General features: G+C 41.6%; 1 protein-coding gene across 1 annotated transcript in view; it reads right to left on the bottom strand.

Annotated features, from left to right (window-relative positions):
• whrnb (whirlin b) overlaps positions 1-26,728 on the bottom strand; it is a 181,355-nt gene that overhangs the window by 93,992 nt on the left and 60,635 nt on the right. Inside the window, exons 2-3 of the mRNA XM_030417250.1 lie at positions 25,530-25,706; positions 17,786-17,911 (exon numbers count right to left, since the gene is read on the bottom strand). Coding sequence (XP_030273110.1) covers positions 17,786-17,911; positions 25,530-25,706 — 303 coding nt within the window. The remainder of the gene's footprint in view (positions 1-17,785; positions 17,912-25,529; positions 25,707-26,728) is intronic.

Raw genomic sequence — 26,728 nt, forward strand, 5'->3', positions numbered from 1 at the left:
TCCAACTGCACTCACACAGGTCCAGGTCGGCCCGGGGATTTCTCCAACAGTTTTCTCTGAGTTTTATCCACGTTTTTATTGTTTCACCGTCTCACAGTGTGTCACTCGACTCGTGTACAATGCAGCTTGCTCTCTCTCTCTTAGTGGCTTTAGAGGAAGTGAACCTGCTCCGACCGGGTCAATGGGTGGGAGCTTCTCTCCGATTGGATGAAAGACCGTCTCCAACCCAGCTCTTTCAAATTAAACTCTATGTAACTTATTTTGTTACAGTTCTATTTCTCTTTTTAAGTGAACATCTGTTCTTACACTCCAAAATCCAACCCAAAAAAATCATCAATCAGAGGAAGACCCACATATCATACATTAAGAAATGTAAGAGGGACACTGATTATGAAAGTTGAGTGTTGAGTCTAAGACCACAGAAGAGTGACTGGTCTTGCTCTTGCAGTCTGTTGATGAACAACTTTCACAGCAATATCTCATCTGTGATATTATCCTCTGACACACTGTATTGAGAATGTGTCGGGACTTCACCTTTTGTCTGGCAGTCTAAAGGAGATAATTAGCTTCAGTGCAGCATCCATGTTTTGAAGCTTATCTGGCGAAGTTTTAGGAGTAGGACCACACCTTAACAGCACAAACTTCCGATATTCCTATAAATAACCACCTGACCCTCTCCTCTTCTTCGCTCTTGTATTCTGCCCCCCAGCCCCCCCTCCCATTTCTCTCTCCCTGTTTCTTCTTTTCTTTCCTCTCCTTAGTGTTTTTTAATCATCAACAAAACATTATATTTAATGAATTGATTTTTCCACTATGAATTTCACTGTTTTTTAATTCAAACGTCTTGGTTTTTAATATGCAATGAACTATTTTTAATACAGATTTTTAACCTGGGTTACATGTTCATACAACAATAATAAAACAAAATTAAGAGAAGGCCAATTGATAAAAGTGAGTTTACAGAAGAGATTTAAAAGAAGCCACTGAGCTTGCCAGCCTGAGATCGCCAGGCGGGGAGTTCCACAGCTGTGGAGTGCAGACAGCGAAGGCCCGGTCACCTTTTGTGATGAGACGGGACCACGGGACCATAAGGAAAGCTGGGCTGGCGGACCTCAGGCAGCATTCAGGCTCGTAGGGTAAGCAGGTCACGGATAAAGGTAGGAGCCTGACCATTCAGGGCTTTAAAAACAAGTAGTAAAATCTTAAAAAACAATTTTAAAACTCAAAGACAGCTATTGGAGAGCAGCAAGGGTTGGAGAGATGTGGTCACTTCTCTTTGTACCTGTTAAAAGCCTGGCAGCAGCATTTTGAATAAGTTGAAATCTACGGATGTTTCCCTTCCCAGAGTACAGGGCATTACAGTAGCCTAGTCTTGAAGAGATGAAAGCATGGACAACCTTCTCCAGAGAGGAAAGAGAGGAAAGAACGGATTTTTGTTAGCTGTCTCAGCTGCCCAAAACAGGATTGCACTACCTTGGTTACCTGTGAGTCAAAAGATAGCTCTGAGTCAAACAAGACACCAAGATTGCGAGCCTCTTTCTGGAAACCAAGGGTAGAGGCGAGACTGTCGGGAATGCAGGTGCTGGAGATAGATGGGGAAAAAAAAGGATAACCTCTGTTTTTGATTCATTTAGCTGGCGAAAGTTCTTGGACATCCATGTTTTATATCTGTCAGGCATGAGAGAATATGGGAAACATCTGAAGAACCAGGTTTCAACAGTACATATAACTGGGTGTCATCCGCATATAAATGAAAATTAATGTTGTCCCAGGGGTAACATGTAAATGGAAAAAAGGAGGGGACCCAAAATCGACCCCTGGGGAACCCCACAAAAAAGGGGAGCATGAGAGCAACAGTCAACGTTCAACGAAGAAACAAAAAATCATAAAGACCCACTTGAGAGAGACAGAGAAAACTGGAGGGGCGCTATGTATGAGGAGCGAGGAAATGCGCTCTGCCCGGTAACGTCGCTCGAAAAATATCTAAAGAAAATTCCGCCTGATGCAAAGGCCCTGTATCTGCTGCAGAGGAGGGTAACAGTGGCAACAGACAGCTTCTGGTATACCGCCGTTCCCCTGGGAGTAAACCAGCTGTCACAGATGTTACCCAGGATGTGCAAGGAGGCAGGGACACACATGTCTTACACCAACCACAGCCTGAGAGCCACTGCCATACAAAAACTGTCTGATGCAGGACTCGAGGCGAGGGTGATCATGGCAGTGGGTAGGTATAGGTGAGATGCTTTTGATTCATAGATACTGTGTCGCAGTCCGAACATAAAATACATATCTAAACAAAAACTTGTATCGCAGGTCTGAAAGCTCAGTAAAAAGTTACTGGAGACCATCTATGGAGAGCCGAAAACGATGGAGCAACGTGCTGTCTGATTGAGCTGTTAATTCCTCAGAAACACACATCATGCCACCAAAGTGACTGTCACTGGACTATTATTTTAGTGGTTGCACAATAAATGGAAACTTTCAGATACATGTAAATGATACAAGTAGCGGTAATATGCAGACACAGTAGCGGTCTGTAGGAAATGTTTTAGTGTTGCCTGGCAACAGCCTAGTCTCCCTTCCAGTTACGGAACCATTTGTGTTAATGGAGCCAAATAAATGATTAACTATATAAAGAAATCATAATGTCTTGTGGTTTACTACTGTTAAATTATAAAATGCGCATACACATATATATATATATATATATATATATATATATATATATATATATATATATATACACATATATATATGTATATATATATATATATGTATATATATATATATGTATATATATATATATATATATATATATATATATATATATATAGACATATATATATATATATATACACATATATATATGTATATATATATATATATATAAAACGAAGAATATCAGATGAACATACATTGTGGTTGAAGCAAGGGTTGAAGTACTTCAAACTCAGCAAAAGCACGTGTTTCCCTGTGTGGAGTCTTCCTGTTTCTGTCAGACGACAGGAAGGCCTTCCTGTTTAATGTAATTTGCATGTTTACTACTGAACTGTTATAGTTTACAATTCTGTATCAGAGCATTTCAGCTGTGTGCATGAGCACATTTTCCTAGTATGTGGTAAAGCTTTTTAGTAGTTTTTGCAAAATGTTATGCGTGTAAGAGAGCATTTCAGTTGTATGTGCAAGAACATTTCAGTAGTGTGTATGAGAGCATTTCAGTAGTGTGTGTGAGAGCGTTTCAGTAGTGTGTGTGAGAGTGTTTCAGTAGTGTTTATGAGAGCATTTCAGTAGCGTTTCTGAGAGCATTTCAGTAGTGTGTGTGAGAGCTTTTCAGTAGTGTGTGTGAGAGCGTTTCAGTAGTGTGTGTGAGAGCGTTTCAATAGTGTGTGTGAGAGCATTTCAATAGTGTGTGTGAGAGCGTTTCAGTAGTGTGTTTGAGAGCATTTCAGTAGTGTGTATGAGAGCGTTTCAGTAGTGTGTGTGAGAGCGTTTCAGTAGTGTGTGTGAGAGCGTTTCACTCACGTGTATGTATCAGAGCGTTTCAGTAGTGTATATAAGAGCATTTCACTTGTATGTGTGAGAGCATTTTAGTAGTGTGTGTGAGTGAATAATTTTTCAGTTGTTTATGTGAGAGTGTTTCAGTAGTGTATGTAAGAACATTTCACATGTGTGTGTGAGGGTAATTCTGAATAATGTCCCTGACGGCCCCTCATAGAAAAGTGCCAGTGGGCAGAGAGAGGTTAACAATTGCTAAAACATCAGGACCAACCATCTGAAACATAGATTTTAAAAACCAAGTGGGCAAGCAATCTGAGAGGCAGGTGGAAGATCTTGTATATCTAAATGAACCAATATCATATCAACACAAGTCAGAGATAAACACAGATAAACTCACTGAACATGCCTGTCATCTCTCTGGGGTTATGCATGCACCACTATTCGTGCTCTGCATCCCAATCCCTGATTCAGATTTTTCTCATTGTAAGAACCTCAGGTCACACTTTTAAAACACAGAGCTGAAATCCAAGGGAGTTCTAACTATACCAACTCGTTGAGTCGTCTGCCACACACAGACACCAATAAACATATTCACTAGCAAGGACCACACCATCAACAAGATGCGTTTAAACGATTTATTATGAAAGAAAAAGAAAACAAAACGTTGGTTCTTCGAGTTCTTTGAGTGCGTTGTGGGGAAGCTCTGTAGAGAATCCGCCGCCACAACCAGGCAGCGACGGACCCCCTCATGGTGATACGAAGGAGAGGAAAGAAAAGAAGAAACAGGGAGAGAGAAATGGGAGGGGGGGTTGGGGGGCAGAATACAAGAGCGAAGAAGAGGAGAGGGTCAGGTGGTTATTTATAGGAATATCGGAAGTTGGTGCTGTTAAGGTGTGGTCCTACTCCTAAAACTTCGCCAGATAAGCTTCAAAACATGGATGCTGCACTGAAGCTAATTATCTCCTTTAGACTGCCAGACAAAAGGTGAAGTCCCGACACATTCTCAATACAGTGTGTCAGAGGATGAGTTATTGCTGTGAAAGTTATTCATCAACAGACTGCAAGAGCAAGACCAGTCTCTCTTCTGTGGTCTTAGACTCAACACTCAACTTTCATAATCAGTGTCCCTCTTACATTTCTTAATGTTTTATATGTGGGTCTTCCTCTGATTGATGATTTTTTTGGGTTGGATTTTGGAGTGTAAGAAGTTCTAAAAACACATCAGAGGAAGCTCAGTGTAGGCTAAAACCAAATCAAATACACGGCAGCGACAGCTAGTCCTTCTGTTAGTGTAATCAATACTTTGGTCAGGAGCAAGTACTATCAACCACTGGATAGACTGATAGACACTGGATAGACAGAAAGTATGTAGTAGTAGTATGGATAGTCATGATCCCCAGAAAAAGAATCCTCAAGATACATTCTCGGCCCGGTCAGACTTAAGACACAGTAATGAGCTGTAAGCTGAATGCTATTTCCCCTTTGTTAACAGGCTTATCAGTCGTAAACTGGGAAAACATGGAGTGATATAAAGTTGAATGAATATGACTTACATAGGGAAAATAAGAAGTCTGCAGTTGTGCTGACCTTTATTTCCCTGAAATTCAACTTGGATCCTTTTTCAGTAGGCGATTCCCCTGACACTGTTAATGATTGGTAAAGTTAAAATGTACATCCATGCTTCTGTGAGGACGATGTCTTTCCAGCGTGAACAACTCATCAGCTTTTCTCTCATGCCATGCTCAGGACAATGGGTCAAATAAAATATCTCGTGATATAACGGCCAGTTTGCCATGGACTTGGCTGAGCACATGGATGTTCCCAAATGGATTAACCCTTTAGAATAAAAAAAAACACAGCACATAGCAGCACCAGGACAAATAGAAAGAGTCAGTATGCTTCAAACAAAGAGCTTGTCTACTTTTCAAATACCTTCTGTAACCAGCCCAGAGACTGGCAGCATGGAAACCCTAACCCTTACCCACCATTATGTTGTGTGATCATTTATGTGTTCATTACTTCTGTGTTATTATTATTATTATTATTATTATTATTATTATTATTATTATTATTATTATTATTATTAAAACATGTTTTATTCAACTTCTTCAAAGTTAGGGGATTCACATGAAACAGATTAAAAAACAAATGGTACAAATCAAATCTGCAGAGGCTGATACAGTTTAACCTGAGTTTAAGTCTCTTGATTTTGTCAAGCCCGTCACTCAGATACTTAGCAGCAAACATCTCAGTGCTCAGAACCCCGGACCCATTTAGCATTCAGGACAGCCATGACTTTCCCCGGAGCTCACGGTGCAGCAGAAAGCCTGCAGCAGAGAGCCTGCTCTCCACTGCTGGAGACATGATGTTAATAACAACCCAGCAGAGCACTCCACCTCCCCTCATTTTGGTATTATTAAAGAGGTGGAAGATAACTAAAGTAAAAAAACGGTGAACCATTTATCTTACAAGGCATTCTGCAGCAAAATACTAAAAATAGTGCCCCCTTTTTATATATCCAATTGAGAATTGCTCTGAGATACTGAACTGATAGTGTCGAATGAGTTTTCATCCCCTTGAAGCTGATTTTGAAGACATTTTTTTTGTAAAACCACAGTTACAGTGGTTGGAAACAGATAAATTATGGGAAGGCTCCATCAACATCTATTTGTTAAGCCTGCACTAGGCCCCCATCAAAAGATACTTGCAGCATAGCAATAGCAACATTTCATACCTCACATCACATCACAGACTTGATAAAGCTCATGACCAGTGAAATGCTCCATTTAATAGTTACTGGATGCTTCGTGGAACATATTTTGCTGCAAACATCACTAATGATAATCTCTGTTTGTTTGTTATGACAGTTAGTTCAGGATACAATGATTCTATCTCTCTCTTTTAAGCAATTTAGCCAAATAAGAGAGAACTTGATCAATCAATAGAGAGTTGTCTTGTATCAGTTAGTGGTCATATAATAGTAAATGTAATTGGTCTTGTTTATTTCAGCCTGGGATAGAGAAAGATGCAGCTTGAAGCAGCAGACAAACAGTTTCAACTGTATCCACTGATGGGCAGTAATGCGATAGAAGTAACTGTAATCCGATTACTTTTTAAAGTAACGAGTAAAGTAAGGGATTACAATTGCAAAAATAGTAATTAGATTACTGTTACTTTCCCGCAAGCAGGCTGCGTTACTGCGTTACTTAACCGTGATTTTTTTGTGAGACTCGTGAGTGACGTATGCAGGGCTGATTGCATTCCGTCGCCGGTTTGCCCAGACAATTCTCTGGATCTAACAGAGGCGCAACTTTCACTCAATCACACTAAGGATAGGTCTACTAGCCAATCAGAAATATGGTGGGGGCGGGGCCTTGGCCAAACAGATTGATCCAGAAAGCAGTCGCTGTTGAATCGGGATTTTCCATACTGGCAACGCAGTATGGAAAACCAGTATCGATTCAGAAAATCCTTTGAATCGATTCAGGCAAGCAGCGGTCCCCGACCACCCGCGGTCCCTCGCCGGACGCCCCTCGGTCCCCGCCTCCAGCAGCTGGAAGAGCTTCGCCCGCGACCTGGCTCGAGGGTCGGAGGGTGATGCGCCGCGGAAACACCGTCGGAGCTGCGGAGGCGGGTAGCCGATGTCTGACGCACCGCTCTTTCGGAGACAGTAAACTCCCAGCGCAGCCGGTCTCACCCTGGCTGCTGCACCGTGCGCCCAAGGGTAGCACTCTGCTCCGGGAGAGAGGGGGCTCAGTGTCAATGTGTTACCCCCTTGTGTCTAGCCGGAGGGCTGAGGGACTGCGGTTATGTCTGTTTATGTCAGACAAAAGTGTACCATGCAATCCCAGAAACAATGGCACTTTCTCAGTTTAACTATGGTTGCACTATTTTATAACTTAACACATCATGTGCCTTTGTTTACATTTCAACTAGCGCTTCCTAGAGGAAAGATTTATAATTTAAGATTACTTTATTGAATTTGAAAATTATCAACAGGTACTCTAATGAATTATTTGTTTATTACTGCTTATTACTGAATCCATATCGAAGCATTTAAATCAATATTGAATCGAAAGCAATATTGAATCCAATTGCGACCTGAAGAATCAAAATCGAATCGTGAGGTTCTTACTGATACCCAGCCCTACTAGAAGAGGCGGGTAGTGATGCAAAGCCCTTTGGGAGCTGGTGCTGCTGTAATATTGGCTCACACTGGGTTTGTTTATCTCATTTCTGACTGTTGTCCATTTATTTCCCGCTGCCACGAAAGGTCTATTGCTTTATAGCGTATTCAGGTTGTCCATCATGTTTTTGAAAAGTAACTTAGTAAAATAAGTAATCAGTAAAGTAACTGGATTACTTTCTTAGAGAAATAATCAGTAATCAGTAACTAATTACTATGTCCAAGTAACTTGACCAACACTGACTGTATCACAGCAGGACAGTAAGAGGCAGCAAATAGTTACTGACTTCTTTCCTTCTCACCTCACTGCACCGGCATGATTATGTGAAGCAGATGCAGCTTCATACTGAGCACTCTGAGGATGAGAGAAACCTTGATTTACATATTTTGTTCACAAACAGGAGCATGCATATAAATTACTAGCTATAGGGGCTCAAGACACCCTGTCCCTTTACCCTCTGTGGCAGAAACCATCTTCTGTACAAACAACACAAAAACAAATTATACAATCAACAGACATATGCTAAGAAATAGACAGTTACTGCCACTCCCTACCACTCTCAATTGACCAGGGCAATATATTATGTGTGCGTGTGTGTGGACATGGGTGTGCATGCGTGGGTGTGTGTATGTAGCTGGTGCAAAGCATTTGTCCTTTTCACAGAGAGAGGGCAAACTGCTATTTTCAGCTGCAGTAGCCTCCAGGTGGTTACAGAAAGAAGAGAGAGGCTGTTAATGACACAGGGACCTTCCAACATGGTACAGCTGTTAAACGGACATGACAGGGTCAGCCTGAATCTTTGACATGATTATTTTGGGGGTGTCTAGGGGTTGTCTGTGGTGAAAACCCGCATGCACACAAAACTGCATGCATACACATGCACAGGCACTCAAGTCAGTCAGTGTGATGAGTTTATTTGAGGCTCAAATTGAATTGAATTTACACACAATTTAACATTTTCTTTTTGCATTCCTGTGTGCATGTGTTGACATAGTGAGGCAGGCAAATTCAACTTCTGAATTGATGAAGCCCTTCTAAAAGATTTTGTTACACTTGAAATTAAAATGCCAGTCTTGTGTTTTCATTACAGTTTTTTGTGTATTTTTATAGAACAAACAAGATATATACCTAAATATGTAAAAATCCAAAAGCAGCAACCAGAACCCATAGCAGCATACACAGTAAACCTGCTTGTCTGATGTTTGAGAGGCAGAAAGCAGTGTCTTTGCTGCCTCTATCCTGTATTGATGTCGTGACACCCACCCAGACCAGTTATCAGTGTTTTTATATCAACAAATACAAACACATTCAACCAGTGTCCCCCTCACATCACTGGCTATCATCATGTATCATTGTCCATGGGAAGAAGCATCATGGAACATGTGTTAGCTGTGGCGTATTAAAGTTAGATGTACTGCCAAGCTTCAATCCACTACTGAATAAAGCGCCAATATTGACATTAATCACAGCAGCAGTGTGACTTCCTCCTACTCTGACACTCTTTACAAGAAGCAAGCTTGGGCAGGATTGGGGCTGTAACTCATTAAAGATCAAGTTTTAGAATGACATACTTGGACTAAGTACACACACTCACACACACACACACACACACACACACACACACACACACACACACAGTGAATAAAGTGTAAGGTCGTGAGGAATTCAAAGAATGTTGAAATGTATTATTCAGAGTAAGAAAATATGTCTTATCTAAACCAGCTTGTGAAATAGTATTCAACAATAAAGACACTGAATAGAGTTTGCTGGTCTTCATATTTCTAGTCTAGTCTAGTGTCAAAGCAACTTCTCCAAGGTCAGAGACTAGCCTCTTAATTGTATGGATTTACAGCAGATTTCTATCACTTTCTAATGGATATGGCTGAGTGTTTCACTCCCTTTAAGTAATGAATGGGCAACACCAAGTGTCACTGAGTTGCACAAATATAAATGACTTTCACTTGGGCCTAATAATATAGAGCTGCAATGATGGATCTTCTACTTTCCCAACAATGCTGACTTCAGGAAAATTTAACATCACAATTTTAAACTGTGTACAAGGGTACAGCTTCATAACAGCAGAACTATAAATCTTAACAAGTCCTTTTGTTTGGCATTATTTTTAACCCTAAACTGAACCAAGTAAATAACTATTTCCAATGTGTTGAAGTTATATTGTATTTACAATTATATTTGATGTGTTTAAAGATATCCCTTCAAGCAGAAAAGTTAAACCAATCTGTCCAAAAGTCTTTTTGGCCTATATATGGATGACATGGGATGCCACAAATGAAAGAATCCATGACATCAATTTGTGAAGAGACAAAGTCGCTCCCTGTCTGGTGCACCACAGGACCTTATTTCAGAAAAAAATTGTGTCATGATTCAAACATGTGTTTGTTTAAAAGATTTTTCAGCTGGAGAAAACCTCCCAGTTTGTCAAAAAATGGATAAAGCATTAGACCGAAAATACTACACAGCCAGCAGTCACATAATTGACAACTTTCAAAAACCCATGACTGAAACATTGTAGAGCTGCTGCTGTATAGACACAGCTCACAGAACTGACCAACTCTCCTGTCACATAAATACTGCTATCAATATATCAAGACCTTTTTCATACTTTTTCTGTCCTCAGCTGAAGGCCATGTTAGTGGTGATGTATATTGTGTGAGATTGTGTAGTTCACTGAGCAGTTTCTTACAAAATGGAATGGCATTTTACTACCTTTTTCAACACACTTGCCATTGACATTGTCCAATGGAGCACACACGTGTCCACATACAGAAAGGCAAAGTGTCCAGCATCTTTTCAGATTGCTTTTTTGTGCAGCCACTCCAAGCCTTTCAAGTTGAAAATCTTGTAGCTTTTCAGAAAGGTGCTGGAGACGTGGAAACACATATGTAGCGTTTTCTCTCTCAGTGCACGAACGCTTCAGCTCATTCTAAGCGCACAGCCAGTGCTTTTCTGCCCACAAAAACACTTTGTGGACACGGACCCACACTATCCAACTAATATCACCTTCCTAAAGGTCTCACTACAAGGGAGGAAATAATTATAATCTAGAGATGTTAGTGTTGAAACATTGAACATCCTCCTCTCAAAGAAATAAATTGTAGTTGCACTCACTTGTACCCATGAAAAGTGATGTGTAAATAATGAAAAAATAGATCACTGGAGCGCTTGTGTGCGAAGTCTGCTTATTTTGACTCCTCCACAAACTTGGTCGATCTCTGCGTAAGGCTGTCTGTTTCACAAAGATACACATTGTGCCAAAGTAATGGGGCCTCAGATGGTGTGAGATGATCCAATTCTAAAAATTAAACTATTGATTAGTAAATTAGTAAATGGGTGAAGAGCGGCATAAGAACTAGGCAAAGTCCTTTGCTTGACTTCCGTCACTCCTTAGGACATGAATTGATATTACTCTCAATAGTAGGCTAAGTGGCCAATCGCAAGTTTGTCTTGTGATGGTCACCTGCTGCAACGTCTGGCCAACCCTCCTCCTCTGTTACTGCCACTTGTCTGGCTGACAGGGAGTGAGGGATGGACGTGAACAGGGAGAGAGGATGGATTACCACCAAATGATACATAGCCTCTTTCTCTGCCTACACACACACAGAAAACATCCACTTTATTTATTTTTAAATGTGCCTCCTCCCTTTTAACCTCTCTCATTCATCCTGCTTTCACATATCTGTCAGGGGAAGTGATAAGTTCCAGTTCTGCAGTTGACCAGCCAATCCTCCATGATTAGAGAAAGTACCTCTTCATCTCCCCCTGTCAAAGAACCTGACAAGTGTCATACTGCATCTTTCAGGGGACAGTGTTTGTATTTTGAGTGCCTTTCAAGCTCTGCTATTTTCATCTCCCTTCCTTCTGCATCAGTCTGTTTTGCAAGGTGTCCCAATTGGTTTGGACGAGCAAGGAATAAATAAAATAAAAATGTAGGTTTTATTTTTATCCCCAAGTAGGACACAGTGTGATATTATCATGAAAGCCACATTGAGCTTTCGGCCATATGTTTACAGGTAGGAAACACTGGCGTCTGTTCTTAAGCCTCAGGCAGGTTGAAAAATAGCACAGAGTTAGAGTGACCTGCTTGTTGAGGCAGAAAGCTGACCTGAAAGCATATAGCAGAGATTTAGCATGGCTAATAAAGCATTTCTGCAGGCCTGTCATGGCACTGAAGTCAGCTCTCTGAGTGAGGCTGTAAGGCAGGTAGCAGATGTTTGCAATGCTAACAGGTTTAGCAGACTAATAGGGAGCAGGTGGCATGAATGCTAACAGGTTCATCAGAATCAGGTAGCAGATGTTACCAATGACAGCTGGCAAAGCGCCCAATATCTTCATGTCAACTTATCTAATCCTTGACTAAGATTTAATGCGCCCTCTCAGACTTTGTAAGTTGAATATAAATTGAATGTACTATATATTGCTGCCGGCTTTTAGAAAGTGTTTTGGATTTTTTAAAAACATTTTTTATATTTTTTTCCACATCTTCTGAAAATCTAAAGATTAATCTATCACATTGAAAATCATGTCTGCTTTTTTTTGGGTTTCTTTCATCTAATTTTGAAGTGATGATGTGCAAACATTCCAAATCAGCCTGCACTTACAGTTAGAACACTACACAGCTGTAATGTAACTTTGACAACAAAAGCAGCAGACGTGATGTTCATTTTGATAGATGACCATATCTCAATCCCTGTAACCTTAGAGCCGACATTGTCTGGAAAGCCAATTGTAGTTTACAGCCTTAATGAATGCTTCACGATTTTTCTTTTGAAAGTTGAAAAAGCATGATGAGACTCTTATTTTTACAGTTCCCACCATAATTACAAAATCACATGCAACTGCGCTTGTATGTATGTGTTATAAACACATCAACAAACAGACAAAAAGGTTAGTGTTCCCAACTAAAGGATTAGAAGAAGTGCTTGGATTTGTCCCTTTTTTGAGATTTTTGTGCTGGAGTCAACACAGAGTGTTTTATTATGAAAATTAACCACATGTTTATGATGTTGATTCAGCGCCTAACTTCCTGTCTGATCCAGGGACGGACTGGCCATTGGGCAATGTGGGCAAATGCCACTGGGGCCGCCTGGGGATCACAAATAAAAAAATAAATAATTAAATGAACAAATATAAAGCGGAGCGGCTGCATCAATAGGTGGCCGCGGCCGTGGCCGCAAATGAATAAATAGGCTAAATAAATAAATAAATAAAGCGGAGCGGCTGCGTCAAAAGGCGGCCGCAAATCAATAAATGAATAAATAAAAATAATAAAAAATAAAGCAGAGCTGAAGGCGGCCACAAAAAATAGGGAAAAAAGCAAACAAACAAACAAAACGGCCTGTTAACTCTGACAAATAATAGGCCTACTAAACTAAATAATAATAATGACGTTTTTTATTTTTCCTGTAAAGGACAAATAGCCTAAATTTATCTAATTTCTAATCTATTATAAGGGTTTTTTGGATGTTTTTCGGTCGTCAGTGGATTTTCTCGCGGTCGTTGACCTGATTAGATGATAGGTCAGCAGCCCTCGTAGACCATTCGGGCCCGTCGACAAATCACAGAGCGGTTCCAAGCTCGTATCTCCCGGCTGTTTCAAGCATCAACACAGTTTTTAAGCCAACAAGAAGCCAAATTTCTCCCAATCCTATACACTAAAAATTGAATCGATCTAATCACTATTTATATGCCACATACGAGTCTCTATATCACAGTCATAGTTACCTTCTACAGTCACAAACTTTTATATCACTCTGCATTGTTTTGTAGCGAAATGTCTTATTCAGATGTTCAAAAACGTGCATGGTTTGAAATAAAACAAATCTACCTGCATTTTTTTTATTTGAATAGTTGTTTGCAAAACGTTAAAATGAAGCAATGCCTTCTGGGAATTTCAAGACTGAATCGAGTGGACCGTCTGAGTGTGGTTGTTGGAAATTGGAGGTTGGAAGTTGGAAGTTGACTGAGTTTAAGCTAGCAAAAAAATGAGGAGCGGAGAAAAAGAGAGAAATCTCAGAGAGCACTGTTGGTTGACAGTGAAAAATGCTGCTGACCGACTGATTTGTTTTTTAAAATCAAGTGCAGCTTCAGCTAGAACTAGCGCTAATACTGCTAGCGCCAGCACACCCGGGAGAAAGACAGGACAGTGAGGAATATGAGCAAGAGGAGGATGAAGAGGTAGACATGGATGACTGCGTGACGGTAAGACACGTTTGTATTATGGAGCAGCTGGCTCTGATGATTTATTAATGTGTTTTATGTATTGGGGTGTAGTTGTTTATAGCTTGGGAATTTACGTTTACTATCACCGGAGCTATCAAAAGTGCCTGTTCTTTAAGTGTGCCCACGCGCACGCACACCCCCCTTCCGTGGGCCGCTGGTGGGTGAAAATGCCATGTTCCCAGTCCGTCACTGGTCTGATCTGTGCTGAACTCAGCTGCAATGGCGTAGATATGCAAGGCAGCAGTGCCAGTGGAAGGAAACACATAGACTAGAGTGAAACCTATCAGCTCCGCTGCCTTGGCGGATCAGAGACAGACCGAACACGGATTACACACATTAGAAATGTGCATGCTAACATGTTAATATCCTAAATGTGGTATTCACTTTACGCATGAGGATCTGATCCCTTAGACCAGTGGTTCCCAACCTTTTTCTTAAGGGACCCATATTTTTACCATTGTAAACTTTGGTGACCCCCCCCATGAAAATAAAAATAAAATAAGGAACATCATAACTTATTTTACATGAAATACTTTATATTTCAGTTATTTAATAACAGCATGGGACAATGAGGAGAACCTGTGTATGATTACAACATATTTCTTCAGAACTTGTACTTTTAAAAAAACCTTTTTCTTTAACATATTTCAATATATTACCTGCTTAAATGAATTTGAAAAAAAGCTTCAGAACTTGTACTTTTAAAAGTACAAGTTCTTTTTTTTCAAATTCATTTAAGCAGGTAACATATTGAAATATAATAAAGAAAATTTATTTTCTTTATTATATTTCAATATATTACCTGCTTAAATTAAAAAAAACAGCAACAGCATGGAACAATGAGGAAAAACCTGTGTAAAATTACCACATAAACTTCAGAACTTGTACTATACTAGGAACACATTTTTTGTTGTATTATGATCTCCTTTTCATTTCACTGTCATACATACCAGGCAGCCTAGCTTTTAATGAGAGCTCTGACACTGTATTTCTTGAGCCAGCAATGGGATGTCTGGTGTGACTTTGGTAACAGCCAAACGAAAGTCACTGTGCACATCAAGTCTGTTGCGTGCCTTTGTTTTGATGGTGACCAGAGCGCTGAAAGCAGTCTCTGACAGGTATGTTGTGGCAAATGGCAAGATGAATCTGGTGGTCGCATGATGAGCAAGCCTAGGAGCGACTCCTGGTCCTTTCACAAGCCAAAACCGCTTGTATCCATGCTCATCATAGAATCGCTTGCAGAGTGAGTTGGACTTTATATCCATGAGCTCATCCTCAGCCTGGAGGTGCTCCACATCTTCTTCTTTAGCGAGAAATGGGTCCATCACCCATGCGTCTTTTGAGACATGTTCATTAATATCCGAAAAACGCGAGTGCATCTCCTCTTGAAGCTGCTCCATGTGGCGGGTGAATTGTCTGGCCAAAGCATCAGATAACTTCCCCCCTGACTGTTGTAGTAGCAAGGGAAACTGTTGCAGGTCCCCCTTTCCCAATTTATTCTTTCTGTACTCCACTTTGCGTACAAACGCATCCACTGCCTCTTTGCACTCCATTACGCTGGCATCCGCGCCCTGCATGCGTTTGTTTGCCTCGTTGTACAGACTGAATATCTCTGCAAGATATGAAGTCTTAATGAGAAACTCATCGGTCATTTCGTCGGATAGTTTATGGTTATGAACGGCTAAGAATTCCCTTATTTGGCTTTTAAGTTCCATGAAACACACCAACACTTTGCCCCGGGAAAGCCAGCGCACTTCGGTGTGGAGGAGAAGTGTCTGGTGCGCCTCATCCTCACACAGCTGTGCAAAGATCCTTTTGTTGGCCGGGCGAGCTTTAATAAAGTTGACTATTTTGACCACAGTCTTTAAGGTTACGTCCAGGTCTTCACAGAGGTGTTTGCCTGCCAGTGCGTGTCTGTGTATCATGCAGTGAAACACTAAGCAGTGCGGTGCCTTCTCCTTCAAACGGCTGTTGAAGCCCTTATTTTTCCCCATCATTGCGGCGGCTCCATCTGTGCAGCATGCAACTATATTTTCATAGGGAATATTGTGCCTTGTGAAGTACGTGTCGACTACACTGAAAATATCCTCTCCTCTTGTGGTGGCTGTGAGATTAACAGACATAAGAATGTCTTGTTTAAGCTCAGTTTCCTCAATGTACTGTACATAAACAATGAGAATTGCTTCCTCTGCCACAGTGGTAGTTTCATCCAGCTGAATTGAAAACGGGCCTGTCCTGATTTTTTCAACGAGTGTGTTCTCAACGTTTCCTGACATTCTGTCGATTCTGTCTTTCACTGTGTTGTTGGACAGTGGTACAGTCTTAAATTTGTTAGCCACCTGCGGTCCACACAGTATCTCAGCCATTTTAATGCACGCAGGTTTAATCAGTGTTTCGCCGATGTTGTGTGGCTTTTTGGCTTGGGCAATTAGGAGAGAGCACTCAAAGGATGCAACCGTTGCCTGCCTCTGGTCGCTTCCCACCCTGAAGAAACTCTCCTTTATGTTTTGGGGCCTGCTAGTGACAACAAGCTCTCTTTTTCTGATGAAAAACTCTTTGGGTTTACCCACCGTCTCGGGATGTTTAGTTGTCTGGTGTCGCTTCAGCTTGCAGGGCTTCAAACTTTCATTTGCCAGTTTCTCACGGCAAAATATACATTCTGCTCTAATTTTATCCATTGCTTCTATGAAGCCAAACTCAATATAACTTTCTTGGTAGCCCCTCTTTTTCTTTTTGACATTTTCCGCAGTCTCCTCTACCTGACGCTTCGCCATCTCTCCCTTAGCTCCGCCTAGCAACGACTGCTGCACGTGAGGCGTTCAAGACACACGCTCTGTTCCTCGTGATATAGGCCTATAACTTATTCATTTATCTAAAATTTGAAATACACGAATAAATGTTTAATGTGGCCCTTGGATTTAGTTGATTTTGTCACATATATGAATTAAATGCTTAGCCTACTCATTTATTTAACATTTTAATTACATTAAAATGATTAAACCCCTTAAAATCAAGAGGGCTTCGCGACCCCCCCTGGATCTTTGGCGCCCCCCTTGGGGGGTCGGGCCCCCCAGGTTGGGAACCACTGCCTTAGACCACACTCAGTGGTGGTCTGGGCCACATTGAAGGACTGCTTATTCAACTGACCTCCTGTCCTCTGTCAAACAACCACAAACGAAACATGCCTTTGGACCTCTACCTGGTTCACTGAAATGCACATCATGTTTATCTGCCATGCTAAGCAACTGATGTCTGTCTGTCAAACAGTCTGTTTCAACTGATTTCACCATTGAACAAGTAGCTGAAATTTCCCTAGACAAAGTAGCGCAGTTTTGAGAGTTGTAGCATGAAGAGAAACGCAATAAACGTTGCACAAACACAAATTCTAAATCAATTATGCCTTCTTGTTAATTTGGCAGGGAATATGATACAATAGTTGTTGCATCTATCAGTTTGTCGCAGCATTGCTATTCCAGCAAGCTACTCCCTGTCCAAAGTGTGTCTTTCAAGGTTTAATATAACTTTGACTTGGTTTCAGGCCTGATGAAAATTAGTAAGTCTGAAAAACATATTTCAAATTCAAACTGTAGCTTGTTCTACAGTGTTACAAGCACTGATTAGAGTGAATCCCATGCACTGGGACGGAATGATTTTAGTTAATGTAGGAATGTACAGTCAAACAAAGTGGTGAACACAATAACGGGATGAGTGAAATCTAGAATCATTTATTTGTATAGATAACTTCAGGTAATGATCCTCTGCAACCATATCAGAGAACTCAGTTCTCATTTGATTGAACAAGTTAAACAGGTTTTATGGTGACATACTCTGTAACACTGCTATCAAGTAAGTTGTGTTACCTTTAGTGCACCAGCGTCTGCAGCAGATCCAGGGTCTACTCCAGTGATGTAGATCCCCAGTCCATACTCAGCACCCCCTCTGATCATTAGGCCCAGAGAGCGACCGTCATCCATATTCAGGTTTACCTGCAAAGGAAACAGGAAGGAGTGTTTGGAGACCAAACTTTTAGGTGAAGGGGTCATATTTTAGTGTCCATCAGTGGAAAGATGCAGCAGGGTGTGTCAGTGAGGTTTGGTATGGAAAGGTATGCATGTCAGAACATTATCCAAAGTTTTCAAAAATAGATGTTGGCCATTTCACTTTGTAATAATTGTCTTGAGCAAAAAACAGCTTTAAAATAAAGTGTTGTGATACATCGTGTAAAATCCTTAAACACACAGCTAGGGCTCTCTATCAAAACAAAACAACACTTTTTGCAAACTGACATCTGTGTGGTGGGGTCTGGCTGGAACTGTTTACTGACAGGAGGAGAGCTCAGATATGACTTTTAATTGAATAACACCGGTGTTATCTCAAGCTTATGAGTTGGTGGAAAAAGTTCAACAACGCAGCAACCTTAGTGAGTGGCTCTCCTGAGTCCAAACATACAGACACAAAAATATCCTGGGTGCATATGGAGGACCAAACCTGACATAAGTATAAATAAATAAATAAATGCATAAATACATAAATAAATAAATACATAAATAAATGCTGAAATAAATAAATACATGTATAAATAAATAAATGCATAAATAAATAAATGCATAAATAAATGAATAAATAAATAAATGCTGAAATAAATGTATAAATAAATAAATAAATAAAAGCATAAATAAAAGAATACATGCATTTTATTTATTTCTACATTTCTGTTCACCTACATGTATTTATTTCGGTATTTCTGTTCACCTACATTTATTTATTTCTGTATTTCTGTATTTCCACCCGGTCTACTACTTCTGCCTTACTAGCCGCGCTGATTCCTGTACACTGTACAGGAATGTTGCTGGCTACCAGCAAGCCCGCTCAGCTAACTGTTAGCTGCAGTTTTTGACATTTGTTCATGTAGCTCTGGTTTAGTTATGAATTTGACTGGCGTTCATTTTAACTTGCGAGGGTCCCAGGTGTGCTGGTGGTGTGGTTTGAGAATCCCGTCTGGAGAGAGAGGGATCCTCAGCCATGTCCTCTAACCAGGAAAAACATTCTGCTCATCACTCCAAGTCATGTATATGTGTATTCTAGACGAGCGCTACAGAGCACAAATCGTCCAAAAGTGCATGTTGTCGGTCAGCTAATGATATGCGCATGCAGAAAATATTAGACATGTATTAATAATTGAGTTACTTTATGATAACATACTTGAGTAGTAGCAGAATGTATCTGGGCTACCTGACACTGACACTGGTGAATGTTGTGGTTGATGCTGCAGGCTGTGAGCAGTTTCACAGCATCACCTTCATAATAAAATATTTGATCTCTGCAAATACACAAACCGGACCTCAACATGGTGACGTGAGGCACTTCAGATGCCATATGTGCCATATTCTAGGTAGGAAGTCAAGGTCCAGTCCATCTATGTTCACACCTGTTGGGTAATTAGGGAAAATGAGGTGGATTACCATGCTTACTCTGCTGCTACTATAACCTGATGAGTACAGGACAGAGGATTAAAGGATGGATATTAAAAACAAATGCCTCAACACCTTGAGGTTAAACACAAAGCAAGAAACTCAGAACAAAACCATTTTCACCCAGTGGTCCCTTTTGTTCTATAACAACTATATCAGGATATACAATTGATAATTAGTTGATGTAATTACTCTACATGTTGTGTGCTAGATATACCTTGTGATATATGAGGAGGTTAGTTCCCACCTGAGAGAAGCTTTTATAGCAGAGCCACACTGAGCGCTGTCTGCCGCCACCACATTGTCAGAGTGATGCAGCTCAAAGTTCACTGCCTTTAGAAGAAGTGATTGGACTGGTGATGAATGAAGTCAGGACCATCTCATACTCTAGCATTGTATTCAAACTACATCACAGGGTCACAGCTTACTTCTGCTGGGAATTACCAAAACCAGGCCTTTAATGCCTTTAGGAAAATACTGTTTTCAATATGTTACGTAAATTAAGTAGACACAAACAAATGTAATGTAATTATGTAGTGTAATTTGGTGCAAGAAGATCATTTACTTAAGACAATGAATATGTGGACAGGTGTACTATTCCATCATGAGGACACAGATTGTACAATCATTTTTTTTAGGCTGGTTTGATATCAGCCAGTCCTGTGCAGATCACAGCACAATGCATGTCGATTAGACTTGTGTCCGACCTGATCCTGACTTACTCTGACGTCATGCACACGTGGGCAATGGTAATCACTGTTGCCGGCTCCTCGGTTAGGAAAATATCTATTGGCTCTCCTAAAAACCGCTAGAAGTCACTAAGTGACATCATCACCTAATTTGCATGATTGGCCATGCGCATGTAATTGTAATGAACGCTGTAGGAGAGGGGACTAATGTCTTGGTCACAATTTCTACCCTCCCCCTGATTTCATTTAGACAAACTAAATTTTACATTTACATGCATTCTATTCTATTCTGTTCTATTCTACATCCCACCCTGACTGTTAAGGCCCCCACACACCGCCCAGACGTCCAACTGCCTTATCCGACCACTCTCCGACCAGTCCGTTGCCTCTTGTCTGACCCGTTCGGCAGAAAAGTTGCACTGAACACACCGCTTCGACGTGCTGCCTGCTCCACAGTAGCGTGTACGTTCAGCGCTTGCGCGAGATGCAATAAGCGGGTGGCGCTTGTGTTGTGAGTTGTAAACGAGAACCTTATGCACGCAACTCTCTTTACTTTCGATCAAAACGAAACTTAACTATTTCCGATAAAAAACAGCTGCATACTAAACATGTAGCGAGGCATTACCAAACTTACACAAATTAATTTGTCCTGAACGGACATAACAACTAGTCTGGTGCCACTACTGCAAAACATGAAAACGGGGAATGACGAAACGGAGTGCATAGAAAAACAATGCGCACACAGTATTCCGTCCCTCCCACACACCGCGCTGATTCGCCAGCACACCGCCAATCAGAACGGCCATTCAGCTGGCACACAACCAATCAGAGAATCCAATGGCTCAGACGTCCGACGGCCCTCCTCCTCAGACTTTCGCATGCTCAGTCGGATCCGACAACGTCCGCGCGGCTCCGAAAGCTTCCGACAGAGCCGAACACACCAAACATATATGTTCCTGACCTCTTCCGAGTCTCTCCAAACGCTTCAGACGTCCAACGGTTGGGCTGGTGTGTTCCTGCCTTTAGCCAGGGCCGACTCAGCCAGCGGCGGCTTTGAGCATGCTCAATTCATTTGCAGTCTGGGCGTGGAGGGCTGAACATCTCCTGCTCTGGCTGCAGCTGGGAAGGACTACTGAGCGAGGACTGGGCCGCCTGTGATAGCTTTGGGACGGGGGAGGAGCCCACGGAAGCACCCGCTGCTTGCTGAGAAGTGTAAGAACGATACATGCTTTCACGTCAGAGTCTCCAAAAGTCTCTAATAACACCAGAAAAAGTCCCTAGATTTCTCAATAGTCATTTTTTGGAAAAAGAGACACTAGAGTGGTCTGAATACTCGCTAAATATCACAACAAAGTCGCCAAGTTGGCAACACTGACCGCAATTTCACGTGATCGAGGAGCAGCAGTTTCTGGAGGCAGATTTGTGGGGACAATCTAGAGCATTTGCTCACCGCCAACTGCAAATGCCTGATCTAACAGCTGATTGATCTAACAGCCCAACTATATGATGTTTTAGAGAAACTTTTATTTTAGCTGAAACAGAGAGATTTAGATTTTTGAAGGTTTATTCTGTTAACACAAGACATGCTCTGTGGCCAATGTGGAGACTAAATAGCCCACATTCATACTATAAACAGCGCACAATAAATAATTGTTGTCTATATAAACATTTGCCTAATTTAAACCGGCCTGTAAAATACTTAATAACACAAAAACTGATATGAAGCTGGTTTACATGAGAAATGATGTAAAATGGAGCCTGAGTCATGAACAGAGATCACAGATGGCATGTGTAGAGCTTTAACAGTCCATGGTGTCAGAATGAATACCTGAAGACTGTACAGATTAATCAATGTGTTTGATTACAATTGAATTAATTGTACTCAGATTTAAAAGGGATGTAAGTGTTTCTCTGACTTCTTGTACAGACTGAGGACCACAGCTTTGTGGCCCCACCCCCTGCTGCTGATGCTGCTGCCTGGTCTCATCCGCTATCCAGCCGAGGTACAGTTCATCTTGAACAAGCCTAAAGGTATGCTGGCTGTGCTTGGTTTTACTAAAATGAAGGTGAAAATGGCTGACTTAGTTAGCATGACTGCTTCCTCTGTTTATGACAAGGTGTGACACACTAGACTAGGACCAAAATGCACATCTCAAGACACATCGGGTTTAAAGAGGCAAAAATCTTTACTGGAATCAGGTTTGGTACACAGGAGAGCGATCAGCGGAGCAAACATAGACAAAAGGATGAGGCAAAGGCCAAAAGTCAGGATCAAAACATGGTCAAACACTGGAAAGGCTATCAGGAGAAGAAATGCTGGAATGCTTGCTATGAGGAGACAAAGATGAACTGGCAAGGAAGACAGAGAGAACGCAGACCTTATACACAAGGAAGGAGTGGATAACAAGGCACAGGTGTAACACATCTGGGAGGGGCGGGAAAACACAAAGGGTAGGAAGGGATCTGAACTTAGGCTGTGTCCGAAATCACTCACTCATTCCCTACTCCCTAGTCACTGCATAGGGAGTCCAACATAGTGGACTATATAGGGAGCTCATAGGCGGAAAGAAAAAAGCACCGTCAGACACGAGGCGCTGTTAAATACATCACTGCTGTTGCACAGTTGAAACGACATCCATCAGCACCAGTTGTGGACTATGCATTCGTCCACCATTCAAAGATTCACTCTCCTTTCAACCCTTGTTTGGTCTCCTCAGAGAAATATCTGACTCCACTATACTGACCAGTTAGTCGCTAACTTTATCTTTATGCTGTTCAGTGATGGACCAGAAGTTATGAGTGGTTATGAGTGGATCACAAATCAGGCTGTAATCAAACAAATCATCTAATTTCTAAAGTCACTAGCCCTTTTTACACAGCGTCTCTGCATCATCTCCGGAGCGGTGATTCCCCAATTCTCTGCCGATGGTGATTCAGTAGAGCGAAGCATCTCCGCCTTCACGTGTGTAATTCCCACAGAAAGCCGTCGCTGCGGCTCCTAAAGAGGCGTGACGGTACACGTCATGTTGATGACGTCGGTGTTTCCCAGGTGTCCCCCAGGTGTTCCCCTGTTAATCCAAACCCGCGGATAGTTTATAATCATATGGATGTTGTTATAATGTGTAGTGATTGAGATCCTGACCCACCAAACATCCTGGAAAGTGACGGAGTGAAGTTTTTCATGCTAAATTACATAATTATACATAATCACCGTCAGTAAACAGGACGCTGTCTGACTCTGTCACTCGCGGGGATGGAGGCTGTTTTCTGGGGGAAAGTTCCCTGAAGTCTCAGTCCAAAGGACTGACGGTCGCGGTGATTTATTTTCATCACAAACACTCTGTGAATTAAAGTTTTTGCTGGTGACAGACGCTGTTTTTCGGGCAGAAATGTGACGACGAGTCTGGAGGACGGGCGGGAGGACAGGCGCTTCTCCATGTACAGTTGTCTGTGGTATTTGTTTTCCTCATATAAGTCGCTAAAGACAGTTACAGTTACTACGTTACTGTTGTTTGGTCCTGTAACGTTGCTTTGTGGGACATTTCTCTGTATTTAGTTGAGTGAAGGACCTGTGCAGTTATCAGACTGTCAGACCGACACGCCCTCGCTCCGCGCCTCCGGATTATCCGTTCACACTGGGACGGTTCACCAATAATGCGGCCCTGATACTACCTCCAGAGGTGGATCAGCGCCGGAGCCAAATTTCCCCCCTCTCCACATCTGAAACTTTCACACAGAGGAGGGTGCGGAGAATTGGCGCAGGATCCCCGCATGCAAACGGCAGTGTGAAAGAGGCTAATGTTGAAAGTTGAATGTAACCATCACAAAGTGAGCAGTGATGGAGGATTTAGCTCAGTAAAGTAAAAGCAGTTAGACTGACGCAATCTGCCACATTAACTGACAAAGATCTATGTTCTCCTGCTGTAGAGAGGCAATTGTTCCTCTGTACAGCTGAGCTTCCCAGGCCAATGTCCAGAAACTCATCTTTGGATGAGTTCTCCTCCAGGTCATCCGAGCTCATTTCAATAGAAGCAGATTTCTGAGGTAGCAGGCAGAGATCGGCTCCTGAGCAGCTTTTGGAAGGACCACCTACCAACTGAGCCCCAGTCAAATCTTTAAAGCTGCTTTAAAAGTCACAAGCATTGGCCACATGGAGCTGCTTATGCAGCAGTTTTAACTATGGAGCTCCTGCAGGATGTTTGGATGCATCCCACAGTGGAAGTGGGGACATCCTTTTCTGTGCTGCCACAGAAATGTCATTTCCATAATGCTAATGTAGCCATTTTAGATCGTTTATCAATATCATATAGTTCTAAAACATAAGATTCAATCTAATACTGGGACCATTTTGCCAGACAAGTACAGTAATTATGTTCTGGTTCTTACAAAAGCAAAAATGTATTTAAAGCTGTATAGCTGTATAGATATAAAGATGTATAGATGTGTAGATAGATAAATAGATAAGGTGCAAGAGGATAAGATGCAGTTTTATTTAGAGTAATAACAATGTAAAGAATACCTAGCCTTTTTTGAATGGAATGCTTAATGGCGTGGTCAGCTTACAAGGTCTTTGACTGAATTATTTCATCCTTTTTGACATCTACTTAAATGAAAACAATACAAGGACAATATGTTTAATGTTTGACCTTGTTAAATTCATTGATTTTTGTAAATATCTGCTCATTGTGAAGTTGAACACGTTTCGAACAAGTTGTGACAGCAGCAACAACAGACCAGGAAAGTTGTGGAATACTACTAAAACACCTGTATGGAACATTCCACAGGTGAGCAGGTTAATTGGTAACAGGGGATAGGATCATGATTGGGTATGAAAAGGGGAACCCTCGAAAAAGGCTCAGTCGTTCCTTTTCGGAGGGATGGGGCGAGGTTCAACACTTCTAACTTCAAACATACTTCATAGTTTGTCGAACACTTGATTGTGTAAAGGAGATCACTACTCAGGAACACTTTGTAAAACTGTTGTCAGTAGACACAGCTCATTTGAAAATGACTGCTTTGTTTTTTTATTTGCACAGCATCACCACTCTTTTGGAGTCGGGGCCAGATCAGAGTCTGCACTTTTCGCAAGAAATTGACCATAGTAACCATAGTACCAGGCTTTTATTTTTCAGATTAATCAAAGTCAATGTGTTCCTCGGGAGCAGCCACAGTCAGAGGATATTGGTGGGTGACTGTTGTGGGATGAGTCTGTCTTCCAAAATGTCAGAACACTAAAGGTCCCTGTCCTCTGAGAGCCATATTCCAGCCCTGCACTGACTGCTCTGAAGTGACATGAGCTGGAGGATAATTACAAACACCTCAACAGTATCTTTAACATTGCATAGTTCTCCCTACTACTACTACTATTCTTATGTGTCTCTTCAACAAATGTTTTATTCATTTGTATCAGACCACCAGCACACACATACACACATGGTTCTTACCGTCCTCTCCTCCATGCTGTGCCCTTGCCTCTGGTTTACTTCATGGCTGTCTGGCGGTGGGGACACACTCCGGCCCTGAGGGTCCACCCAGCTGTATATGTGGTTGGTGATGTAGCCTCCAGGAATCCGACCCATAGAACATACTGACATGGCTAGCTTCTTGCATCCCTTCAGCACCTGCATCAGTAGAGGAAGGTGAGGCTGTGAAAGAGCTACATACAGCACGACTCATGACGACACACAGCAAGGGGCTATATGTTACAATTTGTAGAAATGTACTTTTTTATTGGGCATATTGAAGCAGATACTGAACCCCAAATTGTGATGTGAAAAATAAGACTTTCTGTACCTGTAAATCTACACAAGCCCGTTGACAATGTGTTGAAGTAGTTTAATGCAGCTGGACTCTGGATTTCTTTGTGAAGGACTTGGGTCAGATTTTCCTTCCTTCCTGCCAAACTTTTAGCAGACGCTTTTGTCACTTACAAATTCTTTCACATTCTTACACTGATAGCAGAGGCTGCCATGCAAGGTGCAACTTGGAGGAGCAATTTGGGGTTCAGTATCTTGATCGAGGACACTTTGACATGCAGCTAGGAAGAGCCGGGATTCGAACCAGCAACCTTCCGAACACTAGACGACTCGCTCTACCTCCTGAGCTACAGCTGCCCTCTGACTTTATGTTTTCAAGTTCTGGAGAGCTTTTCTATGCTACCCTAACAGAGAGTAGCTAACGTTGGCTTAGAAATGGAATCTATTGAACTATTGACCAGCTGCCATCACAACACACAAGTTCCACAGAGTACCTTTAAGGCCAGAACCAAAAAATATAGTCTTTTATGGCATCGTGCACATGGATATAAATAATTGCTCTCTGTATGCTGGAAATTCTTAAAATTTTGGTTGCCAGAAATGCAGAGAACATTTCAATTTCACAGATCTGGAAGAAATGTTTCCCCTTATGGAAATATTTTCAGCTGATTTTAAAAATCAAGTGCATTTTGCCTTTGCCCAGTGTTGAATCACTGGAACTTTTCCTTGTTTGTCCTTGAGTGATTTCATATTTTCAGCTCTGCTATTTAAACCACCAAAGCTCCATCGCCCTGTGCATCCACTGTCACATCATTTACTTGTTTTTTGAGAGGGACAAAATTAGTGGAGGCTTTGAGGTCAAGGCGCAGACTCTCACTGTGACTCAC

Source organism: Sparus aurata, chromosome 5 (genome assembly GCF_900880675.1).
Source record: "Sparus aurata chromosome 5, fSpaAur1.1, whole genome shotgun sequence".
Lineage (NCBI taxonomy): Eukaryota > Metazoa > Chordata > Actinopteri > Spariformes > Sparidae > Sparus > Sparus aurata.